Here is a 27,438-nt window from a genome sequence, read left to right on the forward strand (position 1 = left end):
TTCCACTGCTTTCCCAGATGCATTAGCAGGGAGCTGAATCTGAAGTGGAGCAGCCCAGACTTGAACCAGTGCCCCTGTGGGGTTAAGCAACTGCAGACAGCCCCAGTGAATAGTTTTTGAGGGAATGTTGGCCAAGATCTGTGAAGCAGCTGTGGTGCATTTTTGAGAGCCCTAGAAGTAGAAATATGGGACACCTAACTCAGTGAGTAGAGTGAAGGGTTACTTATAAAAGGTTGCTTGCATATGAGGTCTTTAAGGAGTTGTAGCTAAGTTGAGGAACACCAAGGGAGAGCACTAGGGCTGTGCAGGGAACAGACATCTGCAAGGAGTGCCAGGAAAGATGGGCAGGTGCAGTGGGAGGGCGGCGCCAGAGGCTCAGCAGAGTCAGGCCATAAGCACTGTCCTGACGTCTTGCTGACTCCAGTCTGTGGAATGAGGAGATTTGGAGATTTTTAGGCAGTGAGACTGACAAAGCCTTTCAATTTTAGAAGTTAGTCGGAAACATCTCTCCCAGCTCTTAGGAAGCATGCATTCTTTCAGGCACTCAGGGAGCATTTTATGAAAATGACCATTTATAGGCTGTCCAGTGAGTTCTCATATATTGCAGATGATAACAACCATGTTTTGGCAAGTGCTTGTACAACAGAAATAAACAATAAATCATGAATACATGAACATACTTAGAAATATAAATTTTAAAAAATTTACTAAAAAGGCAGAATTACAGAGAGAGAGAGAGAGAGAGTGGCAAACACCGAGATCTTCCAACTGCTGGTTCACTCCCCAAATGACTGCAATGGCCAGGGTTGGGCCATGCTGAAGCCGGGAGTCAGAAGCTTCTTCCAGGTCTCCCACGTGGGTTTATTTATTTAAAAAATTTTGTGTTATTTCTTTGAGAGACATACAAACAGAGAGAAAGAAATCCCACTGTGGGTTCGCTCCCCAGGTGCCCACAAAGGCTGGGGGGACAGGGGTGGGGTAGGCTGGAACCAGGAACCCGGAAAGCAAGGGCCAGGCCTCCCATGTGGAAGACAGGAACCCAGTTGCTTGAGTCATCACAGCTGCCTCCCAGGGCCTGCATCGGGAGGGAGCTTGAGTCTGGAGCTGGATCTGGGGTTAAACCCAGAGGTCTGCTATGGGATATGCAGCATCTTAGCTGCTAGGCTAAGTGTCCCCTCACAGATAATAGAGATTTATAAGTAAATTCAAATGAAGTGAAATAGGAGATGATAAAGATGAAAGCTAACATTTAGAGAGCACTTGCTTTGTTCCAGGCATTGTTCCATGTTTTTTGTAAGGATTATCTCATCTGATCTTTACAGTAGTCTTATTACTTTCATTGTCCTTACTTTACAGATGAGAAAACAGAGGCACAAGGAGAAACTTACCCAGGCTTACTGCAAATAAGTGATAGAATCGGGATTTAAATTGATGAATTTTTAAAGATACAAGAAACAATTAATAATTCCAAAAGTTGGATTTTTTTAATAAAAGATTTATTTATTTGAGAGGCTGAATTACGGACAGAGAGAGATCTTCCATCCACTGGTTTATTCCTCAAATGGCCACAATGGTCAGAGCTGGGCTGATCAGGAGCCAGGAGCTTCTTCCGGGTCTCCCATGTGGGTGCAAGGGCAAGCACTTAGCCATATTCCATTGCTTTCTCATTCCCAGGCCATTAGCAGGGAGCTGGATCAGAAGTGGAGCAGCTGGGAATCAAACCGGCACCCATATGGGATGCCAGCATTACGGCACTGACCTGGAAAACTGGATATTTTAAAAGGCTAATGAAATCAACTATTTGAAAGACTCATTGAAAAAGGAGAGGGACAGGAATTAGGGCTCAGCAGGTTAAGCTACAACCCTGGATGCCTGCATAATGTACTGAAGTGCTGGTTTAGGTCCTAGCTCCTCTGCTTCTGATCCAGCTTCCTGCCTGGGGAGGCAGCTGATGATGGCCCAAGTTCTTGGGTCCCTGCCACTCATGTGGGAGAACTAGATGAAATTCTGAAATCCTGGTTTCAGCCTGGCCCAGACCTGGCTGTTATGGGCAGTTTGTCGCTCCCCCTCTTCGTGGAGGAATGACACAGGACCCTGCGCTGTTCTTTCGTCTGCTCGGCCCTCCCCGGGTTTGCTGCTGGTTCTTCCCCGGGTTGGCTACCGACCCTTCCACCTCCGTGGAAGGGTGGTTCCCCCTGCCACATTCCCCACTTCCGCGGGGGAGCGGCACACCGCCGGCCGGCTCTCTCGGGGGGCTGCACAGGTGTTCCCCTTAGATGTTCCCCTTAGATGTTCCTTTTAGATGTTCCTCTTAGATGTTCCCGGTGCATGCCGTCTCTCTCCTCCTTTATAGTCCTCCTCTGCCAATCCGTGCTCGGCTGCCCACACGCCGAGTACGCTGCTCTCCTCCAATCAGGAGCAGGTCCTACAGTTTATTGGCTGAACTGGAGGCAGCTGTGTAGAAACTGTTTTCTTCTCTCCCAACGCCATATTGTGGGAGAGCAGATGCATAGAATAAGTCTTAATTCCAGTAACTTAGTCTAAGTCCGGGTTGCTCCCCACACAGTTGAGAAATAAAACAGCAGATGAAAGAGTTTCTCTCTCTCTCTGTCTTTCTCTCTCCCCCTTCTCTCTGTGTTTCAAGTAAATAAATCAACCAACCAACCTTTAAAAATAAATGAGTGAATGAATAATATTAGGAATGGAATAAAGTGATATAATTTCAAATATTGACGATTTATAAAAAATAAATACCTTGAGTAACTTTATGCCGACACACTTATTTTTTTTTTAAAGATTTATTTATTTTATTTGAAAGGTAGAGTTACAAAAAGGCAGAGAGAGAGAGAGAGGGAGAGGGAGAGAGAGAGAGGTGTCTTCCATCCAATGGTTCACTCCCCAGATGGCCACAATGGCCAGAGCTTGGCCAATCCAAAGCCAGGACCAGGAGCTTCTTCCGGGTCTCCCACATGGGTACAGGGACCCAAGGACTTGGACCATCTTCTACTGCTTTCCCAGGCCATAGCAGAGAGCTGGATTGGAAGTGGTGCAGTCAGGACTCGAACTGGTGCCCATATGGATGCCAGCACTGCAGGCGGCGGCTTTACTCGCTATACCATAGCACTGACCCCCATGCCAGTGCGTTTAACAATTTGAATAAAATGAGAATTCACTAGAAAATTAGAACTTAATAAAATTGACTCAGGTGGAATAGAAGACCTGACTGTTCCTCTGACTGTTAAAGAAGGTGAATTTGTCCATTAAAAGAGCCTCCTCCCCCTCCTGTACTTTATAGCAGGCTCTGGCTGTGTGGTTGCAAGAGTTCTTTGCAGCTCTTCAGGAGCTGGTGTCCAGACTTAGGACTGCTTCAGAGAACAGAAAATAAGCAAGGCGCCTCGGTTGGTTGGATGGGACTGGTATAGCCTCGATAACAAAACCCAGACATGGGGAACAGAAAAAGTTATAGGCCAGGTTTGCTCGCGTAAAACCTAGCAGAAACAGACTCTGCCGTATATTTAGTGTCGTGCAGTTTTGACAGCCATAGATGGCCTTACTGCAGGTGCCCCTTGCAAGTCTGGTCGTCCCCAGACCACCTTGTTTCCAATAACTCACCCCACATCCAGGACCCCAGTGAACCCCCTCAAGCTTGAGAATTCCCTGAAGTGACTCACAGAACTCAAGAAAGTGCCAGACTTACAGTGTAGGGAAGTTTTAAGTCTACTCTTTTCCTTCTACAGGTTCAAAAATTTTTATCTATGAAATATATTAACAATGGGCAGATTTATAGAAGACCAAAACATCAAATAAAATGTATTGCCACGCCAAAACCTGGAGCCATATGCAGTCTGAAACTCCAGGGGGCGATACAGCGCTGCTCATATAGGGCTGAACCCAGGGGTAGGGGATTGGGCTTCTGGAAGGGGTGGGAAGGGGTGGCGTGCTGTGGAAGGTCAGGATGAGGGAGGGGTGCACGAGGTCCTGGTTACCGCCCCCAGGTCCTTTCTGTCTGGGCCAGGTGTCACACCCCATCTCGTCTTCCTGTGAAAAGCTCCTTCCTAGCCAGAAAGGGGGATATCAAGAGAGAAAAGCTGGTCTACACCTCTGGCTGTGTACTTCACGAGTGTAGGTTGCCTTTGCATGTGTAAACAAAAGGACAGCCCTTCAGAGCCCTGAAAGGCTCTGAGGTCCAGGTCCACATTTTCTCTGAATAAGCCAACCTGAAACCACCAGAGGAGAACATTTGGGGTGGGACACGTGCCTTTTCCATGCAGTTTTATTATGAAGTGAACAGATCAGGACCCCCTGGATGGACTAGGCAGAGGGCGTGGCCTGGGAGGCGTCTTGGTGTGCAGTGTCAAAGTCTTCCTCCCCTGGAGTCAGTAGGTATCTCTGCGAGTCGTCAGCCAGGAAGCTTACCTGAGCAGGGTATACAGGACTTTTATATGGTGGCATGGCTGGAGGAGTGGCCAGGTGATGGAACTCAGTCTTCAGCCCTCTCTCCTCCAAGAGGCCTGCCTGGCTCAGTCTTTCTGGTAACCAGCCCTCACTCTGAGTCAGCTGGTTAGCATAAACTCAGGAATGATCCAGAGATACTCCACTTCCCAGGAAATTCCAAAGATTTAGAGAGTCCCTTCCTGGAACCAGGTGCAAAGACTGGGCAGCTTACTGATTATGCAGTGATCATAAGCTAGAATAGTCTCAGGAACCTAAGAACAGTGTGTAAATTGTCAGTGTTGTCACAGTTTGTCCTGAAACTTAATGACTGGAAACACTTGCTGGTTTATAGGAGTTGGGGAGCAGCTAGAGCTGGATCGCACCACCTTGGGAACCCTGCTGCAGCCAGGGTGCGCTGGGGTTTGCAGCCATCTGAAAGCTGGAGTGGGGAGGAAGTACTTGGAAGGTGGCTCACTCATGAGTATTGGCAGGAGGCCTCAGCTCCTCACCCCATGGGCCTCCCCGCCTGCTCACACCCTGGCCTCTGGTCTCAGAGCAAGTGGTCCAAGGAAGAGCACAGAGGAGGCTGTGGTGCCTTCTGGGACCTAGCCACAGGAGTCATACTGTCAGTTGTTTACTATTCTGTTGGTTAGAAGGAAGCCACTCAGCTTCTTCCACACTCACAGGAGATGGGTTCTGCTGATACTGAGCAAGGGCTCAGTGCCTCACATAAGTGGAAGGTATTACAGCCCCAGCTTTTGCATTTGTTGCAGAGCGAGCTGGCCAGGATGTCACAGAAGCCCATAGCCTGGGCCCTTCGCCCAGCATACAGCAAGTCCATCAGTGATGAAAAGTGGGGATGATACTTAGGTATTTACTTGCAAAGCATAGAGCAAGCAGTTGGGCAGTTGCCTCTTAATTCCCAGTCTTCTACAGACTGCTGAAGTTTGGGTTTAGAGGTGTGTGTGTGGCTCCTGAACTGGTCTCTGGTTGGTCTGCTTGTGGCCTTCCTTTGTGTTGAGCAGGGATCCTGTGTTCTTTTGGGAGTTTGGGGCCTCAGTGGGCCTGGGGGCCATGTTATCTGGGTGCCTGGAAAATCTCCAAGACAAGACTGAACCTGTAGAGGAGATAAAGGACCTGAGGAGTCTTACACTTTGGGCCCCTGTGCAGCTGCACCACTCCCTCAGTTTAGTGAGTTGTTGATTTATGGTCATCAACACAGGGCAAATCAGCGCTCCTACAAGGGAAGGGAGCTTGGGAGGCTGGGGTACCGGGGCCTGATGGTGTCTTCTCTCTGCATTAAAGGTGCCCTATACAGGCTTGGTGTCAAGGAGATGAGGCAAAATGCAGATGTCTTCTCCCCAGTCCAGGGGTTTGGGTAGGATTTGTGGGGGGGCAGGAAAGAGAAGTTGTGTTGTGCTGTGGCAGTTTCTGATTGGTGGGGCTCCCGGCAGAACCAGGTGTGGATTGGGATGAGGGAGAATCTGGTGAGCAGGTGTTGCGATCTGTGGGCCCTTTCACAGCTTAAAACCACCCACCTCTTTTATTTTCCCTTATTTTCTGTCTTGGGGTCCCTTTGGGTGAGGACTGACTTTGGTTCCTGGTGTCATCGTAGGTCACAGTCTTCCCTTTTCATGCTTGTGTAGCTCAGCTGGTCAGCCTGGGTCCACTTGAAACCAGGCTAGGCTGGCTTTGGGGTGAAGTCTGTAAAATACCTTGAGAGAAACAGTGGCTTAACCTGACCTTCCCAGGAAGCGTCGGCACCTCTAGAAGAGTGTGGGAGAGTTTGCGGTCATCATTTTAAAACCACCATAGATGGCTTACTCTCGAGGGAAACTCTAAGTAGGAGTTCAGTCACTCATTAATGCAATGAAGGGGGAGAATGTGGTGGTTCTGTCACAGGATGGGGAAAAAACACTTGATGAACTCAGCTCCATTCACGATGAGCACTCTTAGCCAACTAACAGTAGAAGGAACTTCCAGAATGTGATCTAGAGTATCATTACATTTACAATCAACTTAGGGACAGTTGATATTCCTTATATTATGTCATTTCTGCTTGTTAAAGTGTATTCATGTGTCCCTTGAGTGTTTTAAAATTGTGCCTTTGTCCGTGTTCACATATGGAAATATAAAAAATCAAAGGTTACCAGAATATCTGCTGACACTAGCATTGAAGCCAGATCCTACAGATTTATCCGCACACATAGCAAACCCTCGCAGAAGCATCCATTCATGCTCATTACCGTGTTACTTACACTGCCTCAGGATTGGAAGGGACCTGACGCCCGTCAGCTGGAGAGTGTGGGAGCACAGAGCTGCCAGTTACCGATAGGTGAAAATGAATTTAAAAGAACTATAAATATGCGTTGTGGAAATTTCTCACCACGATATGTGGAAGAAAATTTTAGCATATGTTTTATACATGTGTAGAGAGCTTAAGTCTGCAGCACAGTGATCTGTACACATGTGTTTAAAGTGGGTATCTCAGAAAAAGTATCAGCCAGTTGTTTGAGGTTAAACAAAGATGATGCCAAGAGGGAAAATGGCAAGCTCGGGTGCAGTCTGTCCCAATGCTACAGAACTTGTTAACATGGTCTCAACCAGGGGGTGTTCTGACACCGGGTAAAGAAGGCAACACCTCTCCTCCACAGGGGGAACCTTTCCTGGGTGTGCAGGCTCCTGGCCTCACACTTGTCCACTGGGATTTGTGAACTTGGTGGTGCTTTCTCAGACCTGCAGGTGTGCAAGGCTTTCGTCTCCTGTAGTTTGTGGGTCAGGCTTGTTAGGGAAGAATTGTTAAGAGATCTGATTTTGGCATACTCTGGAGACTTAGCATTTATGCATAAATATTACCTTTGAACCTGTCCTTGTGTCTCCTTGGTGAAAGATTGCATTTGTGTTTAGATAGTGTTTTGACAATCCCTCTCTCAGACCGCATGATTTGCACCAGAGAAAGGGCTGTATTTTCCTTTTGTCTGTGATTATTTCTACAGTTTTTTAACTTGGTGCAACTCTGTGACTGTAAAAGTATAAGCCAAGCCATTGTTTGCCTTAAGCAGTATTTTAGATTTTGGGAGTAATGTTTACTTTCTTTAGATCTTTTATATCTCAGACTTGAGGATATGCATGAAAACAGTGGAAATTTTTCCTCACTGGATCTTGACTCAAGTCAGGGCTGAGTGAGCAAAAGGAAGTGGTGTGGGTTTTGTATTATTTCAATTGTGTTGAGATAAGGAAAAGGGATAGTTTATCCACTGCACTGCTCTTTGGGAAGTCTGGTTTGTACGTAAAAGTAGAAGGAATTGGCATACAATTTTAATTCTTATTCTTTTGTTCAGTCATTCCCTCAGCAAATAGTTAGTACCATCTGTGTGCCAAGCACTGTTTTAGGTGCTAAAAATACACAGTGAGCGGATGAGGCACCCCTGCCCTTATGGAACATACGTTCTGGAGCAGGTGGCAGGCAGTGATGAGTAAATTATATATTAAATTACAGCATGACAAGTGCTAAGGAGAAAAAATAGTAGGGAAAGAGGGTAGGAGTGCCAGGAACGGGGATGGGATTACAATTTTAAATAGGGTGGGCAGGAAAGGGATTTTGAGTAAGGGCTAGGAAGGTCATTGCAGATGTCCTGGGGAAGAATGTTCTAGGCAAAAGCACCTGCAGCTTGTTTAAGCAACAACAAGTGGACCAGTGCAGCTGGTGCGGAGGGAGTGGGGTCTGCTAGACTGTTGTAGACCTTTCACTCTGAGTGTATTGGGTGGCTTTTGATCAGAGGCTTGATATACCTTAATATACTTTTTTAAAGAAAAATTTATTTATTTATTTGAAAGGCAGAGTTATGAGAGGCAGAGGCAGAGAGAGAGAGAGAGAGAGAGAGGTCTTCCATCCACTGATTCACTCCCCAATTAGCTGCAATGGCTAGAGCTGCACCCATCCAAAGCCAGGAGCCAGGAGCTTCTTCTGGGTATCCCACACGAGTGCGGGGGCCCAAGGACTTGGGCCATTTTCCACTGCTTTCTCAGGCCATAGCAGAGTGCTGGTTGGGAAGTGGAACAGCCAGGACTCGAACCGGTGCCCATATGGGATGCCAGCACTGCAGGCGGCAGCTTTACCTGCTACATCACAGTGCTACCCCCCTTAATATGCTTTTGGGCTCCTATGTTGGGAATATATGATGGGCAGTGGTGAAAGCAGGGAGACCAGTTAGGAGTCTGTTTCAGTAACCCAGGCAAAGGATGTGAGTGACTTGGACCAGAGAGAAAGTGATGGATCTAGGGAGAAGTACATGGCTTCTGAGTGTCTTTTGAAGGTAGAATCAATGGATTTGATGGCACATAGGAGGTTATGATGAGGAAGAAGGGAGTGGTCAAGAATAACACTTAAGATAGTAGCCTGGGGAACTGAAAGAGGAAAGAGGCTATTAGCCAAGGCAGGAAAGATTATTTAAGCAAATTAGGGGCATGGTGGGAGGGGTAAAAGATCAGGAGTAATGAATTCTATAGCTGCTGGTAGCATTATTAGATCACATTTTTTTTTTTTAAATATTTTATTTGAAAGAGAGAGAGAGATCTTCCGTCTGCTGGTTCATTCCCCCAGATGGCCACAGGAGCTTCATCCAGGTTTCCCACATAGGTGCAGGGGCCAAGGGTCAGGTGCATTTGCAGGGAGTTGGATCAAAAGAGGAATGGCTGGCTGAGACGCAAACTGGCACCCAAATGAGATTCCGATGTCACAGGCGGCAACTTAATCTGCTGTGCCACAATGTCCTGTCAAATCATTTTTTTTTTTTAAATATTTATTTATTTGAGAGGTGGAGTTACAGACAGTGAGAGGGAGAAACAGAGAGAAAGGTCTTCCATCCGTTGGTTTACTCCCCAAATGGCCGCTATGTCTGGAGCTGCGCTGGTCCAAAGCCAGGAGCCAAGAGCTTCTTCTGGACTTTCCCAGGCCACAGCAGAGAGCTGGATTGGAAGAGGAGCAGCCGGGACTAGAACCAGAGCCCATATGGGATGCTGGCGCCACGGCAGGGGATTAACCTGCGTCACAGAGCTGGCCCAAGATCAATTTTTATACTATTTGAACTGTCTTTAAAAAGTTAGCTCTTCTTATACCAACCTATGTTTTCTTTCTTTTTTTTTTTTTTATTTGACATGTAGAATTATAGACAGTGAGAGAGAGAGAGACAGAGAGAAAGGTCTTCCTTCCGTTGGTTCACTCCCCAAAAGGCCGCTATGGCCGGTGCTGCGCCGATCCAAAGCCAGGAGCCAGGTGCTTCTTCCTGGTCTCCCATGCGGGTGCAGGGGCCCAAGCACTTGGGCCATCCTCCACTGCCCTCCTGGGCCACAGCAGAGAGCTGGCCTGGAAGAGGAGCAACTGGGACTAGAACCCAGTGCCCGTATGGGATGCCGGCGCTGCAAGGTGGAGGATTAACCAAGGGAGCCAGGGCGCCAGCCCCCCAGCCTGTGTTTTCCTTGCATATGTGCTATTAAGTGTCTTTTTTTTTTTTTAACATTTATTTATCTCTTTGAAAGTCAGAGTTACACACAGAGAGGAGAGGCGGGGTGGCGGGGGTCTCCATCCTCTGGTTCACTCCCCAACCGGCCGCAATGGCTGAAGCTGCGCCGATCTGAAGCCAGGAGCCAGGAGCTTCTTCCAGGTCTCCCACACAAATGCAGGGGCCCAAGGACTTGGGCCATCTTCTACTGCTTTCCCAGGCCACAGCAGAGAGCTGGATCATTAACCTGCTACACCATAGTGCCAGCCCCTGAAGTACCTTTTCTAAAAAGATGTTTTAATTTATTCAGAATTACTAATTTTGCAGTAATCCAGCCCAGAATACTAAGTGTGCCTTGCCTTTAATCCTCATATGAGCTAGAATGTTTTTGGTTGTATCAGAAACATCAACCCTCCTTAACATGCAAAAGGGAACTAAACTGGCTCTGAACTGAAGAATCTCCAATCAGCTCAGCTGCATCCAAGGGTGTTTGAGTGGCTCCCTGCAAGGCTGTGGCTTCTCTGTCTCCTGTCTCTGCCTTCTGGTCCCAGCAGAGCTGCCAGAAGCTTGGGGACTGCTAATCTCCCATTCCTATTCAGTTTGCAAGGTATCTTTGTTGCCACAAGCCCAGCTCAGCCCTGAACCTGTCCTGTGGTGCAGAGGATGGCGCATGTGGATTGGCACAACCCAGGATGGAGCCTGTGCTGCAGTACTCTGAACTTTCTACAGATTGTGAGGCGGGGAAAACATGGAGAGCGTGGTCAGTTTTTTTTGTTTGTTTTTTTTTGCTTTTTGTATTTTTTTTTTTTTGACAGGCAGAGTGGACAGTGAGAGAGAGAGAAAGGTCTTCCTTTTGCCATTGGTTCACCCTCCAATGGCCGCTGCGGCCGGCGCGCTGCAGTTGGCGCATCGCTCTGATCCGATGGCAGGAGCCAGGTACTTATCCTGGGTCTCCCATGGGGTGCAGGGCCCAAGCACTTGGGCCATCCTCCACTGCACTCCCTGGCCACAGCAGAGAGCTGGCCTGGAAGAGGGGCAACCGGGACAGAATCCGGCGCCCCGACCGGGACTAGAACCCGGTGTACCGGCGCCGCAAGGCAGAGGATTAGCCTAGTGAGCCACGGCGCCGGCCGATCAGTTTTTAAATTGCTTTTGCATCATACGATCATTGTGGTTAGCACAGCAAGAGTGATTTCCCTCTTAAAGTGGTCAGGTGAGAAGGAAAAAAAGTAGTTTCTTTTGAGACATTTGTTTGATCAGGATAACTTTTTTTCAGGCTCGTGCTTGTAATGCCAGCATCCCATATTGGAGCGCTGGTTGGAGTCCTGGCTTTGCTCTGCTTTCAGTCCAGCAGCAGATGGCCTGAGTGCCTGGCCCTGCCACCCATGTGGGAGACCAGGATGTGAAGTTCCTGGCTCCTGTCTTCAGCCTGGCCCAGCCCTGGCCACCGCAGCCATTTGGAAAGTGAACTAGCGATGGAAGATCTCTCCCTCTCTGTGGCTCTGGCTTTCAAATAAATAAATCTTTTTTATTTTCTTTAGAAAGATAACTTTTGCCCCTAGAGCTCTAATATTTTGCCACTTGAGCAACTAGTACTGGAAGGGAAGTGTTATGAAGAGAGGGATGAACCATGACAGCCTGTTGTGCTAGTGAGGAAGCAGTGTTTCTCTGGGTGGGCATTGGACACCTGCAGCCCACCTGCAGTGCCTGGCGTTGTGTCCTGACTCTGCTCCTGGTCCTGCTGTCTGTTAATGTGCACCCTGGGAGGCAACAAGTGATGGCTCAAGGAGTTGCCACCCCATCGGAGACCCCCACCCCTTGAGTTCCGGGCACCTGGCTTCAGGCTGGCTCAGCCCAGGCTGTTGCAGGCATTTGGGGAGTGAATCAGTGGGTGGGAGATCTCTCTTGGTCTATCCCTTTCTCTTTTCTCTCTGCTTTTCAAATTACATGAAAATAAATAAAATGAAGATAATACTATCTCTCTGTGTATATTATATAAAACAGTGTTTCTCAATAAGGAGGGCACTATCGGTATTTGGTTCTTTGTTTTAAGGGAGAGTCTGCACATTGCATTTCTTTTCCATGTTGATTCATGAGCCCTCACTGTGTGACCTGTCATATTGCAGATATTATTCCCAAAAAAAGTCACCTGCATGTTTCTCGGTCTCGTAGGAGGAAGCAGGACCACCCTGAAAGAACTTAGGACTCCTTTTGAAAGGAATATTCTTTCACACTGATGACAAAAATACTGATGAACCAGGAATACCGGGCAGGTCTTGGAGGAACCCAACTGCCTGAGCCTTCAGTGCTGCCTCCTAGAGTCTGCATTAGTAGAAGCTGGAGTCAGGAGCCAGAGCCAGGTTATCAAGCCCAGGTACTCCAAGATGGGGTACAGGTATCTCAACGGTTAGGGTAGAAGCCAGCCCCCTAAACTTATCTTTTAATTCCATTTCCACAAACTGTTTGAAGTAGCCTACTGTATCAAAATATGCATGTGCCGTGTGTGTATAGTCATTTACTCTCTTATCTATTCCTTGAAAGTCTTTGTATCTGTCAGGGCCCAACACAGGAAGCTGAAAGCACAATGGTTATTTTAACAGAGAAAATACATATAGGGGATTATTACCAGCTATAAGAGAACTAAAGAAGCTGAAAGAATACTGGGGTTAAACTAAGATAGTAAGTACGAGAAGCAGTTACCATCCTTAAGGAGAGTTCAGGTTCCAGATCCTGGAAGCTTGGAGAAAAGCATATCCCTGTGGCTGTGGCCCCAGCAGCTCTGAACCCGCCTATTGCTGGGACCCAGACCCTGAGGAGCAAGTACCACCGGGTGCAAAGGGTGCCACAGGCTGGCTCTAGGAGCGTGGAGGAAGCTGGAAAGCCAACCAGCTGCTGCCACCAGTTAGGCAGGGTGCGCTCAGGAACTCTTGGCAGAAGCTGCACACCAGTCAGAAGGGGGTCCCTTCTCCGCCTCTCCAGTTTCTCTGGCTCTGCAGTGAGCAGAACCTCCCCAGGGCCAGCCGAGGAAAGAGGGGAGGGAAGCCATATCGCACTCTAGCCTCGCAGAGCAGAGCCAAAAGAGGGAGTGCTTGCTTGCTTGCTTTCCTCTTTTTTTTTTTCTTTTTAATTTTTAAATTGAAAAGCAGTGGTGTGATTATGAACACAGTCCTTCCCATGTTTTTATCTCATTACCCTCCTGCAGTTCCTTACTGTGCAGTCATGAGTGGAGTGCGGGCTTCGTCAGCAGCCGGCGTGCCACTTACTGGTGGTGTGAATTTGGACACGTTCCCTGACTGCTGAGCTCCACTTTTGCTTGTGAAGTTGGGAAGATGCAGTAAGATCTTATGTGGTTCAATAAAAAGTAACTTATTTATTTGAGAGGTAGAGTTACAGTGAGAGGAAGAGACAGAAAGAAAGATCTTCCATCCACTGGTTTACTCCTCAAATGGCCGCAACGGCCAGAGCTGAGGTGATCCGAAGCCAGGAGCCAGGAGCTTCTTCCAGGTTTCCCACATGGGTGCAGGGGCCCAAGCGCTTCGGTCATTTTCTACTGCTTTCCCAGGCCATAGCAGAGAGCTGAATCAGAGAAGGAGCAGCCGGGAGTAGAACCAGTGCCCCGTTTCTCTTTCCGTGTACTTAATTGTGGTGTCCTGGCCAGAATGCCACAGTTGGATTGGAAGACCTGTCAGTGTGTCCTTTTAGTCACTCGCTGTGAAATTCACCAGCTCACTTTATCTCCCCTAACCTGCCCCTTCTCCTTTAAAGTAGGGATAAGCTTACTTACTGACAGTTGTATACATCAGATAATGTGTGTAGAACTATTTTGCAAATTACAAAAATGACAGGATATGAAGATGTGCTAACACAGTGAAGACCTTACCACTAAGTGCTATGTAATCCTCACGAAGGACCAGATCTGTCTTTTCTTGCCCCCTGAACTCGTCCCCGCCAACGTTATGTTGATGTTGTCTCTATTCGCGTCTTGTGCAGAAACACAGTGTTGTTCCCCACACCCGGAATGTGCTTGTGGGGATGGCCAAAACCCGCTGCCTTCCAGGCCTGTCTGCAGCACTGATTCGCTCAACCTGTGTGTAGCTTGCATGCTTAATCTCGGGGAGAGACTCAAGAGTAACACCCAAACCCTTAAATTCACAGCTGCCAGACTCAGGAATCCTGATGATAGGACAAAGATTGGTGGATACAAGGATCTAGTTCTGATTTTTGTGAAGTTTTATTAGAACTGAACAAACAAAAAAGCCTTAGAGAAACTAGAGATTGAAAATCCATTATCTCCTGTTTTAAAAAATCCTTTCTAGGGCTGGTGTTATGGCACAGCAAGTTAAGCTGCCACCTGCAGCATCCCATATGGGTGCCACTTGACATCCCAGCTGCTTCCTTTTCCATCCAGCTCCCTGCTGATGCATCTGGGAAAGCAGCAGAAGGTGGCCCAAGTGCTTGGGCCCCTGCCACCTACGTGGGAGAGATTCAGGTGGAGTTCCAGGGTCCTGGCTTTAGGCTGGCCCAGCCCCAGCTATTGCAGCCATTTGGGGAATGAACCAATTGATGGAAGATCTCTCTCGGCCTCCCCAACCCCTCAAACTCTGTGTCTCAAATAAAAAAAAAAATCCCTAAACCAGGAACCATTTCTCCTGCATCTAATACCAAAGGTCCTGATCAGGAGTGTGAAACAGAAATGCACCAAGTGTACACCATGCACTACGCATTCATCTTGGCTCTCTGGTTCTGGAAGAATCCATCCTTTGCTGGGGAGAAGGTCTGGGCCCAGAGGCAAGTGTGGGTTTGAGAGGGCACAGCTGAGCAGAAGTGTGAGTTACCTTGAGTGAGCTCCAGAGCACTGGGTAAAGGTGGAGTCTGCTCAGGAAGCAGTCTCAGGTGTGCTAATGAAACTGGCAACCCCCAGGGTGGTAAAGACCTGGCACTTAGTGATGAATTACGGAAATGATTCCTGAAAGTATAGTCCTCAGACCCGGCAGTTGGAAGTGGCTTTACGAGTGGAACTTCCCTGTCCTAGCTGAGGTCAGAATTTCGCTCTCTGGATAGTTCTCTGTCTCTGGCTCCTGGGTCTGTCAGACTTTGTAAAAGGCCTCTCATGACAAGTGCCTCCCTGGTGGCAAAGGGCTCAGGTCTGGACTGCGAGCAGTGTTTTGGTAAGATTCCTGTGCATTGCCTCAGATGCGCTCCCACTCCCCCTTTAAACAGTCTGATTGCGTAAGATTTCACCGGTAGACTTGGGTGAGATCGTTTGTTACTCTAACAGAACTATAAGTTGTGTAGCTCTGTTGTGCATGTTGGCTTAGGGATGATGGCGTGGAGGTTAGGCTTGGGGCAGGAGTGGAGGCACTGCTGGTTAAGGGAAAAGACGATATTCTTATGCTAATACAGGCACTGGATAAGGAGCAAAGCAGCCAAGCAAACAATGCCCATGGAGCCAGAAAGTCTGCAGTGCATCTACTCCTTCTCTGAGAGCTTGTCAGACCAGGCGCCTGGCGCTGCCGGGGGCCTGCACCGGGGAGTTTGCTCCTTGATGCTTGGCCGAACTGGCAGCTGGCCAGCTTGTTGGAAATTCCCAAACCTCTCCACTAGAAAGTAAAAATTACGGGTGGGGGGCTTAATGGGAAGAGGAAAGAATGACTTTGGTCTGTTTTTTCAGCTGACTTCAGCCTTTTCCTGTTTTGTTTTCTTTAATTCTTACTGAATTATTGGTTCAACCTTCTTGCTGTTTGTGAAGCTTCAACATTTTTTACTTTTGAAAAAGAAATTATTCTATCTTATTGACCCACTCTGCCTTCATCTTATTTTCCTGGAGGAAAAACTTTACTAATTTGTGTGTGTGTGTATTATGCCATATATATATACATATATATATACACACACACATATATGTATGTGTGTGTGTATATATATATATCAAAGGTAAATTATTTAGATGCCCATTTGTTTTTTACCTTAATAGTTTTTAAATGCCAGCCTCCTTTAAAAATTTCGATCATGTAGCATTTCAATTGTTTACATCTCCTTATGTTCTTAAAAAAAAATGGTTGTTGAATCTCATTTTTGGCTGGGGTACAGAGAGGGCTGTTTGCTTATTTCACAGGCAGAGAGAGACCTCCCATCTGCTGGTTCACTTCCCAAATGCAGAAACTCAGTTCAGGTCCCCTGTTGGAGTGATGGGGAGCCCAGTGCCTGAGCCATCATCCCATGCTGCCTCGCCAGGTGCTCACTGGCAGGTAGCTGGCATCAGGAGCAGATTGGGACTCTACATAGGGGCTCTCACGTGGGCTATAGGCCTCCCAACTCGCATCTTAGTCACTATGCCAGATGCCTGCCCCATCCTTATAGTCTTGGCATTCCAAGAAGATATTTTGGGACCGGTGCTGTAGTACAGCAGGTTAATGCCCTGGCCTGAAGCACTGGCATCCTATATGGGCGACAGTTTGAGACCCAGCTGCTCCACTTTCGATCCAGCTCTCTGCTATGGCCTGGGAAAGCAGTAGAAAATGGCCCAAGACCTTGGGCCCCTGCACCCACATGGGAGACCTAGAAGAAGTTTCTGGCTCTTGGCTTCGGATCAGCACAGCTCCAGCTGTTGCAGCCAACTGGGGAGTGAACCATCGGCTGGAAGACACCCTCCCCTGCCTCTCCTCTGTGTAACTCTGACTTTCAAATAAATAAATCTTAAAAAAAATAGATATTTTAATTTAATGCAAAAATTCTGATGAATTAGTCTAGGAGTTTTTTCAAATATAGATTTTATTGATGCAGGCCTTTTGGTCTTGAAGTTAACATGTCCATTCCCCATGTTGGAGTACCTGGGTTTGATACATGGCCCCAGCTCCCAGTGCCAGCTTCCAGCCAGTGCAAACCCTTAGAGGCAGCGTTGAAGACTCAAGTACTTGGGTGCCTGCCACCCATGTGGAAGACCTGGATTGAACTCCTGGTTGGGCCCAGCATAGCCCTGGCCCTTGTGAGCATTTGGAGAGTGAACCAGTGGATGGGTGATCTCTGTCTAGCCCTCACAGACCCCCGCCCCCATGATAATAAATCTATTTTATTATCAGATGCTAGAATTATAAAATTCTCAATTTATGAATAGTTGTAAAATAAGCTTAATATTTTGCTACATCCTGATTATAGAAACAGTTCACATGAGGGGATAAGTAAAGCCCTCAGTATTTATACTGTTAATAGCAGTCGCAGCACTCACACTGCCGTCTATTACTCAGTGGGTTAGTAAGACTCTGTCTGGTGGCTAATGAAACGGAGACCTGGATAGCTTAAATGACTTCCCCAAAGTCACACCGTGAATAAACACTGGGGCTGCTCCTCAACACCAAGCAGACTAGTGATTTAAGCTCTGAAACTGCTCCTTGGGGTCTCATAGGAAAAGTTCCTTTACCTGGAACACAAGACTGATGCCATTTATGTGGGACCGTGGTTTCGGAGGGCCAGTGGAGCAGGGAGTCATACTTGCTGAGGTCATTTTAACACAAGGAGCATACATTCGGCAAGTTCTGGAAGGAGAGATGCTGGTGGTGTTCTCCAGTTCTCCGGCATTTTGGCTGCTTTATGCTTATGTTGTCTCTGCTCTGGCTGTGCTGTTTGGACTTCTGTCCTGGTTGACTGCGAAAAACTCATTGTAATTAGGCTCTTATTATTTTGTCAGGTTTCTTGTGATGATTATGTTAGTTATTCATTACTCCAAAACTTAGCAACTTAGTGGTTTTCCACTGCCATCAGGGCCAGCCTGTGGCACAGTGGGTTAAGTCGCTGTTTGTGATGCTGGCATCCCATATCAGAGTGGTGGTTTGAGTCCCAATTGCGCTGCTTCTAATCCAGCTTCTTTGCACATGGTGCCTAGAAAGGTGGCAGATGATGGCCCAAGTGTCTGAATCCCTCCCTCCCACATGGGAGACCTGGATGGAGCTCCTGGCTTTGGCCTGGCCCAGCCCTGAGTAAATCCATAGGTGATCTCTTTCCCTATAACTCTACCTTTTTTTTTTTTTTTTTAAAGATTTATTTATTTATTTGAGTGGTAGAGTTACAGAGAAAGAGAGGTCTTCCATCTGCTGGTTCACTCCCAAATGGCTGCAATGGCCAGAGCTGGGCTGATCCAAAGTCAGGAGCCAGGAGCTTCTTCTGGGTCTCCCACATGGTGCAGGGGCCGAAGGACTTGGGCCATCTTCTGCTGCTCTCCCAGGCTATAGCAGAGAGCTGGATCAGAATTGGAGCAGCCTGGACTCGAAGTGGCACCCATGTGGGATGCTGGTGCCTCAGGCAGAGGCTTTGCTTTTTATACCACAGCACCTTCCCTATAACTCTACCTTTCAGATAAATAAAATAAATCTTCTACAAGCCACTACTACCATTTATTGCACGTTTTTGAGGGGCAGGAATCCAACAGGCCACAAGGTTCTTCCTGAAGTTTTGGTTAAGAGGTTCGTGGAGACACAGTTGCCCCGGGGCAGTTGACAGAAGGCCGCAGTCCCTGCTGGGTGGGCCCTTCTCTGAGGCCACTCCAGTGTCCTTCCCACTTGGAAGCTGGCTGCCCTCCAGTGAGGGAGCGGGGAGGAAGCCGACCCAGGGGCAGGAGTCACACTGTTGCTTCATTTTATTGGCTAGAAGTGAGTCACAAAGTCTCCTTGTCATTCAAGGGAGGGGACTGGGCTCCACCCTTTGAAGGGAGTTTCAAAAGCACTGCATGATCTTTAACTGGTAGACTGAGTTCTTTCTAACTGTGAAAAGTGTCCCGTGTGTGGTCATCTCTGTTCCACCTGCAGCCCCACATGCTGTGTTAACACTGTCTGTGATGGATCCCAACCCATGTTCACCAGTGAGAGCCATGGAGGCGGGCATGGTGTCAGTGCCTTTGTATATCTTCAGCCCGGAATGTCTGCCTCAAAACCAGAGGCCCCGTGAGCCATTCCCGCCGAGCGACCTCAGATATCCAAATCTCAGTTTGAGCCTCTGCTTTCACTCCTTTCAAACTCCACTCATTCCCATTTTGGGGATCACTTATGTCAGAGATGTGCGGATCTTCTTTAATGCCTTACCTCAGCAACCTTAGCCTCTGTTGCCACTCTCCTAAACTACATTTCTTCTTTTTTCAAAGATGTATTTATATGAAAGGCAGAGTGACAGATGGGGGGGAGAGAGAAAGAGTGAGCGAGAGCACAAGACAGAGCTAGCAGGAGTGCAAGAGCAGACTTCCATCTCTTGGTTCACTCCCCGAATAGCTGCCACAGCTGGGGCTTGGCCAGGCTGAAGCCAGGAGCCTGGAGCGCCATCAGGGTCTCCCATGTGGATTGCAAGGGGCCCAAACACTTAAACGTTTTCTGTTGCTTCCCCAAGCACATCAGCAGAGAGTTGGATCAGAAGCAGAGCAGCCTGGCTAGAACCAGTGCTGCAGTATGGGATGCTGGCATCACAGGTGACGGGTTGACCAGCTACCCCTCAACACCAGCCCTTCATGATACAGTTCCCACAGTATTCTGTGCTCATCTCCTCCAGTTCATCATATAGATCACAGGTAATTGCCTCCCATCCTGCTTAGCATTACATCCCCAAGCCTACATAGGGTCTTGCCTCATCTGTGCGTCTTTAACCTCATCTCCCTCACACTGGCCCTCGTTCTCCTTTGAGAAACAGTGTCCTTTCTGTTCTTCTCTGCCTCAAGATCTTCGCACAGGCTGTTCCCTAAGACTAGGATTCCCCCCCACACCTTACTTGGCTAGCTCTTAACTCTTCCGGTTGCCTCTGTCACTTCTCCATGTTGCTTTTCCCGACCCCTCCACCTAGACTAGATCAGGTCACCGCCTGTACCCCCGTGACCTGCCACTTCCCTTCCTACCACGAGCTGGGATTACGAAAGGCCTGTGTTGTCCTGATTATCTTGTCTCGTTTAGTGGCGGTCAGCTTCATGGATCTGTTCTGTTTTTATCACTGTGTTCTCAGTATCTGTGGTGGAATCATACATCAAATAGACACTTAAATAATTAGTAAATTAATATTCAGCAGCAAGAACACTGTGTGCACAGGACTTCAGCATGAGAAGGGATCTGACAAATTACTAGCCCACCGTCCCTTTCATGTCAAGAGGACATCCAGCTGTGTTGCTTGTAGCTCAAGTTAGGCAGTTTCTCCTCTTTCCTTTCCTTGCATTCTTCCCTTTAGAGGCCTGACCAGGTAGAGCAGAGTGAGGCCGCTGCCCTCTTTGTTTCTGTTAATCCTTGGTAAGCTTGCATTCAAGTCCCAAGTGCAGATACACACTGAGCTTCCAGTTAGCTAAGACCTGATGGCTGATCGCCATACATGTTAAATACAAGTTTCAGTCTATAAAACTTTTCTTGCAGATGAGCTTGTCCTGAACAGCACCTACTACTTCCTCTGCCAGGTTGGCACTTGTCGTGCACATGCATGGTGTGAAAAAAGCATCCGAACACCTACTGTGTACCAGGCTCTGCTCATGCTTTATGATGTGTATGCTGTATGAGGCACACAGCGGGGCCAGCAGGCAGTGCAGGGTGGCAGTCTGTACTTGGAGTTTGCACTCAGACCTCCTTGTCACTCACCAGCAGTGTGACCTTAAGTCGTTCCTTAAAGCCTCCTTGCCTGTTTTCTCATTTGTAAAATTAAAATAATAACTCTGCCTTTCTTCTAAGGTGGCTGTCATGATTCAGTAAGTTGATGTTAGCAAAGCCCCTGTAATGGTACTGCCATACAGTTGGAGGAGAATTGTTCTCAGAATAACTTGGGGTTAGCAAATATCTTGCTGTTTTCTAAGATAAGGACACTCATGCAGAGAAGCTAAGTTACTTACTTAAGGCAGATTCAGGGTTTGAACTCGTGCCAAGGTTGCAGGGTCAGGGACTGTGAGTGTGGCGAATGCTTAGAGTTCTTGGATTGCTCTGTAGGATGCCGAGGTTGTAGCTCTAATGAGACAGGCCACATAGTGGCTTTAAATAAACTGATGAATAAACAAGTCACTGCAACTGGAGAAACGGTGCCACCTTTCACTGTGACAGCAAGAGGAGGAGCAGCACTGGGGAGCAGGAAGGATTTAGACAAGTGGGTAGAAGATACATGGTGGGCAGGTAGAAATGAGGGCACACATCAAAGCTGGAAGGAAATATTCTAGAAATTTTTTGTGCATCTGAAACCTAGAACAAGTACCATAAAGTCACAGTTGAATAGTTTCAGGAAGTAAATCTTCCAGAGGGAATGCTGTGAAGTCATACTGCAAACCTCATTCTGCAGTTCTTTTAGATTTTAACATCTTCGGCTCTTGGCATGGTATGATGGGAAGCAATTTCATTTTGTAGTAGAGAACTAAGAATTGTGCGGATTTTAGAGCTAAACCATAAATAAGATGTCCATATGAAACACCTTACTGGAAGCTTTATTTGTCTCAATCCTGTAAATGCCTTTGGAAAGCTAATTATTTTGAAAAATTCTTAAGTACTGAGAAAGCTTGGGTTATTTAGCATATAAGTCACATGAATGGTAGCTGTATCAAAAATAAGCAAAACCATTTTCATTCAGGAATAATTCAGGCTTAGGTCAATAAAATGGAGGTACTAGAACCAATAGAATAGGAGAAAAGTAGAATTATATTCATCTTGATACATACTAGCCTTTTTCTCTTGTTACCTATTAAACCATTTTACTTTGAGGCCTTTAAGAGTTCACTGTGTTAACAATAACCACATCTTATATCAGGGAGGTTATGTTTAATGTCATCCATATTAAAAGCCCAGTTACATCCTAATTAAGTTAGATTTGCAATATTTTAGGAAAATATTTTTCCTTCTAAGCATATAATTTTTTAATTTTAGTTTTTGAAAATAATTTCAGATGTATTTCTCTTTGGTTTTGCTTTAATGATGAAACTCATTGCTAATTTGAATATGTGTGATTTTCTTTGTAAATGTTCTTTTCTATCTGCAGAATAAATTATTAGGAAGATGCCAGATGTTTTTATTACATCCTCTAGGGTTTGAAAGAATGTTAATGAATAGCTTATATTTTAAACTTGACTTTCCCTATTTGATTCTTACCATATTAAGGAATTTTCTTGAAAGTAAACCAGCTTCCTTCTGAGCAGCCAGGAAGGGCGACTATGTACTGTATTCCTCTTGCTTTCCGTATGGGGGTCTGAGGTCAGAAGAGGTTACACTCTATTATGGAGTTACTTAGGCTTTGTATTTTAACAAGAAGAGCTTTACTCTTTAAAAATGCATTTCACTGCTTAAAGGTGTGTGTGGACATTTGTTTTTCTCTCAGTTTTGGAAAACTTTCCAAAATTTAGTTGTGCTCATTGCCTTTTCGCTGTTGTCTTTCAGGAGAAAGCAGTGGGAGTTGGAGTTACTGTCAAGTGATTGCGGCCTGTCCTGAGAACACTTCCCCGAGCTCAGCTGTTAACGGTGACAGAGCACAGGGGACGCCGACCTTGAACAATGACTCAGCTCTGTGTGCACATCAGGTTACTGGGAGCCTATCTGTTCATCATTTCTCGTGTTCACGGTCAGTGGTGTTCATGTAATATATGTAGGCATTCATTCTTACATCTGTTTGTTCTTTTTTTCTTTGTAAAGGTTTATTGATTTATTTGAAAGGCTGAGTTAGAGAGAGAGATCTTTCACCTGCTGATTCACTTTCCGAAGGCTGCTGTGGTTGGGGCTGGGCCAGGCTGAAACCAGGAGCCAGGAGCTTCATCTGGGTCTCCCACGTGGTTGCGGGGACCCAAGCACTGGGCCGTGATGTGCTGCTTTCTCAGGCCATAGCAGGGAGCTGGATGTCCGAGCAGCAGGGAATGGAACTGGTGCCCATTAGGGATGCTGGCATTACAGATACTCGAGGCTTGACCCACTGTGCCACAGCGCGGGCCCCAATATCTATTCTTTCAACTCATGTCGCCTTTTTAACAGTTAGGCCCAGCATTTCAGCACAGATTTTGAAAAAAATTATTACTGTTATTTTAATTCTTCATGTTTATGGGGGACAGTATGAACATTCAGTGTATGTATTCAGTGGGTGATAATCAAATCAGGTTAGCTAGCATTTCCATCTCCTTAAACATTTAAAAATAAGTTTTATTAATACCTAATAACTGTACATATTTATGAGCACAGTGTGATATTTCAATAAATACTTATGTTTTGTAATTAAATCAGAGTAACTAATGTTTCCTTTTCCTTGTCACCAGCACAACTTTTTAAATAAAGAGCCACAGAACAGATACAGGTTAAATAATTTTTGAACTTGGCTGCAATATAAACATTTTCAAGTGCTTTTAAAATCTCAGCCTCTCAGAGCCTATTTGCACGTCCATGACAGAGATATTGTCTCAACACACCATCCTGCGGCCTCGTGAGGCTTAACCGCAATAGCATGTACGTGGCACTGGTCTGTGCTGAGTACTGATTTATGACCATTCCTGTGATATCACCCTGTGTGTTCATAGCTTGCAGCTCCCAAACAGGAAGTTATTGTGAGGACTCTGAGGGTCAGATGAACTGTATTTGCACATGAGACTTTTCCTGGATGACTTAATTAGGGTGATGTTTTAAACTGAAAGGATAGTACTATTTTGCAAGAGGATTTCAGATGGAATATATTGAACATATTCATACCTTTAATTTTTCTACTTCATAAGTTGCTCTTTCATAATGTTTTGTTCACAGTAATATGGATTAATATTTACCCACAAAAAGAAACATTTACAGCATAAAACTTTTGGCATTTCCATTGAATTTGTAGCCTGTTTGTACTTTGTCTCAGATATAAAAATATCCTTATTATTACCATGCTTAGAATACAGAAGCTTCTTGCAAAAGCCACTCTTACTTGTGAAACACCAAATTGTTTAACACAACATTTTTATTTTGACACTGGTGACATGCTTTATTGGTCACCATCAACCGAAGCAGTCATAGACTTGAAGATGAGGAGGTAAAATGAATAGTAATATTTATATTTGCCTCTAACTTCCAGGCAATCTGTTTGGTGTAAACAAATTTTAATATCTTTTTAGGCTGATATAGGTAGTATCCCCTATACTATCTCAGATTGTTCTACAAAAGTAATTCCAAATAGTCCATGGAGGGGCCAGTGCTGTGACACAGCAGCTAAAGCCCCGACCTGCAGCACCAGCATCCCATATGGGCTCTGGTTGAGTTCCAGCAGCTCCACCTCTCATTCAGCTCCCTGCTAATGCACCTAGGAAAGCAGCAGAAGCTGGCCCAAGTGCTTGGGCCCCCGCACCCACGTGGGAGACCTGGAAGAAGCTCCTGGCTTCAGCTTGGCCCAGCCCTGACCCTGTGGCCATTTGAGGAGTGAATCAAAAGATGGAATCAATCAACCAATCAATCAATCTCTTTCTGCCTCCCTCCCTCTCTCCTCCTCTGTAAATCTGCCTTTCAAAAAATAAACAAATCTTTAGAAAGAAACCACAAAAATAAAAAGAAACAAGATTATTTTGATAGTTGTCTCAAATGATAACACAAAAAGTATTTGCTCTTAAAGAAAACTAAAACCAATGTAGTAAAGGTATTATTTTTCAGAAATACCCAAAATCACAGAGTGGTATCAGGGAAAATAACTATAGTTCTAGGTTTAGCCTGAATTCTGTCTTAGGAAACTAAATTTCTTTGTAACTTGGAAGAAATAGTAACACTTCTCCTTGATATGAACAGGAATTTTTTGAGCATCAAGTGTTCTGATGTGGGTTTGATTGCCTTACATTGAGATAAAGTCACTCACATTTCACTAAAAAATCGAGTCATCTGATGTATATCTTTAAGATTTATTTATTTATTTTGAAAGCCAGAGTTACAGAAAGAGGGAGAGACAAAGAGATTTTCCTTCGGCAGGTTCACTCCCGAGGTGGTCAAAATGGTTGGGGCTGGGCCAGGTGGAGCCAGGAGCCAGGAGCTTTGTCCAGGTCTCTCGAGTGGGTGGCAAGTGGCCAAGCATTCTGCTGCTTTTCCCAGGCCATCAGCAGGGAGCTGGGTCAGAAGTGGAACAGCCAGGACTTGAACCCGTGCCCATATGGAATGCTGCTGTCACAGGTGGCAGACAAGCTGTGCCACAACGCTGGCCCCAAAAGTCATCTGATATTAGCTTCTAACAGGCATTTAGTCCTCTTTTCTCCCCTAAACTTTGATTTTAGCTTTGAGTAACTGACCCAACTCACAGTGGCCTAAATAGGGGTTTATTTTTAACGTAGGTTGTAGGTATTGGCGAGTGCTTAGTAATGGTGCAGTCTTGAGGTCACCGACTGTCATTCTCTCGGACCGTCCCTCGTGGCTACAGAACAGCTGTCCTTCGTCTGAAGCAGGGGAAATGAGGGAGGGGTGGGCAGCGGCCTCAGCTGGATCCCTCACCTCAGGAAAGCAGAAGTGTCCACAGAAGCTAACCCCATCACCCAAGGCTTGCTGGCTAAAATGAGCCTACTTGCAAGAGCTACAAGCAAGTAGCTTCTCAGCATTGCCTTAGATGAATCTATGTCCATGGCTGAGGGCTGAGCACACTGTGTGCCCTAAACAAAACCAGAGCTTGGTTAGCTGGGGAAGGGGCAACTGACTGGGCCTGCAGTGGTGTTTTATCTCGTCTGTCACTTAGCATGTTCTCAGCTACAAGTAGCAAAAATAAACAAACAAATAAATAAAAATAAATAAATATTCAAAAGGGCTTTAAACTGTAAGGAAAACGTAATACCACACAACCGGGAGTCTAAAGGTACAGGCACTAACTAGTTCTTTCTGTGTCAGCTGTGCCATCTTCCACATGTCAGTTTAACTCTGGGTTAACTCACCTCACAGCCACAGTGTGGTTACTGAGAGCCAGATGCCACATACACATGTGGCAACTTAGTGATAACATCCAGTAAAGAAGGGGGCTGAATATATCTCTTCCTGGCTCTTTGTAATTGATAAAGAAATCTTTCCCCCCGGCACTCCCCTCCTTCCTCCAATAGACTTCATTCTAATCTTAGTGGTCAAAACTTGATATACATTCTTGTGTAAACAAATCACTGACAAGGGGAATGGAACTCAAATGGTTGGATTAGAACAAGAGTTACCTCAGTCCAGGGTAGGGCTGCGCTTTGCCTGAATCTGGTGGAGTAGGGGCAAACGCTTTAAGAGTGTGTGAGTGTGTGTGCACACGTTACATGTGTGCTGCTGCCCAGGGGAGGGAGAATGTCTGTTGCAGGGTGCCACGTCTGCCTCCCATCATCTACAACCCTCCCCACACCTGTGCCCCAGAAGTGCTCCTGGTGATGGGTATTTTCAGAGGGACCTGTGACCCCAGGGCTCCGTCCACTCAGTGCCCTCAGCTGCTCCTCCAGGACATGTGGTGTGCAGCCCTCTCCTGCACATCTGGATGTGCCACTTTGGGTTCAGCGGTGTGGTTCAGAGAAAGGAGGAAGGAGAGTTGGTAGCATCCTCAGCACTTGCTGCTGCGTATGGAAGCCTGGCGGTGAAGGGTGGCCAGCCACCTGGGAGGTTTTCTCTTGACTGGTGCAGCTGGCTAGTGTTTCTGCTGGTAGCCTCTGTCTGAGATGGCCTTAGTGGAGGGTGTACTCTCTGGAGTCTGGGCAGCTTTAGTGGCTATTAGTGGCTATTAGTGTGGAAGTTCAGGTGTATCTTTGACAGTAGGCTATGGCAGGCCTTCTGGTGTAGTGAGTAAAGTCGCTGGTTTGGATGCTGGCTGCTCCACTTCTAATCTAGCTTTCTGCTAATGTGTCTGGGAAAGCAACAGAGGATGGCCCAAGTGCTTGGGCCCCTAACATCCACATGGGAGACCCTGGCTCCTGGCTTTGGACTGGCCCAACTCCGGCCACTATGGCCATTTGGAGAGTGAACCAATGGATGAAAGATCTCTGTCTCTAATTCTGCCTTTCAAATAAATAAATGTTTAAAAAAATTTTTTTAGTAGGCTGACGTTCCATTTGCTTCTGATCTGTTTGAGACCTGTTAAGCACAGCTGAGCTTCTTGTCTGGATGTAGTACTCTGAGGATTCGGGTCTCTAGCCCCCTTTCTTTGCTTGCCTGCTCCCCTGGCCCTTACTTTGCTGTCCTGTGCTCCAAGGCACTCTAGTGTTAGGTTAGAAGATGACCTTGCTTGATTTGATTTCATAGCACTTATCTCTAAGTAAACATCAAAAAATACCAGATTGCAGTATTTGTTGGTTTTTATTGACTTTCTCCTTCTAAGACTTAAAGCTGTAATTGATAAGGAACTTCATTTTGTTCGTTGTTGTAGTCACTCAGGGCTTAAAGCTGGCTAGCACTCTGTAATTATTACTTAATAACATTTTTGTGTAATGAATTAAAATAGAGCAAGAAAGAAGTTATTGTGTTAGACATATATTTTTATACTGAACAATATGCAGCAGCAGCAGGCACCTGTTATCACCCAGATTATGGCCTAGGACTCCTTGGAGCAATTGCTGATTTTAAGTCTGGCAAGGAAAGTGCAAGGT

At 46.4% G+C, this 27,438-nt stretch overlaps 1 protein-coding gene across 4 annotated transcripts in view; it reads left to right on the forward strand.

Moving 5' to 3' along the window:
• Window positions 1–27,438, forward strand: part of BMPR1A (bone morphogenetic protein receptor type 1A) — a 136,926-nt gene that overhangs the window by 79,276 nt on the left and 30,212 nt on the right. For 3 of the 4 annotated variants that reach the window (XM_070057996.2, XM_051823147.3, XM_089313603.1), the window contains one exon: window positions 22,295–22,475. In XM_070057996.2, the coding sequence (XP_069914097.1) occupies window positions 22,409–22,475 (67 nt within the window). In that variant the 5' untranslated portion in view covers window positions 22,295–22,408. Of the gene's footprint in view, window positions 1–19,304; window positions 19,483–22,294; window positions 22,476–27,438 lie in introns of those variants that run through there. The other variant, XM_070057997.2, reaches the window with a different exon arrangement.

Source organism: Oryctolagus cuniculus, chromosome 15, assembly GCF_051225735.1.
Source record: "Oryctolagus cuniculus isolate XC-2025 breed Fujian yellow rabbit chromosome 15, ASM5122573v1, whole genome shotgun sequence".
Taxonomy (NCBI): domain Eukaryota; kingdom Metazoa; phylum Chordata; class Mammalia; order Lagomorpha; family Leporidae; genus Oryctolagus; species Oryctolagus cuniculus.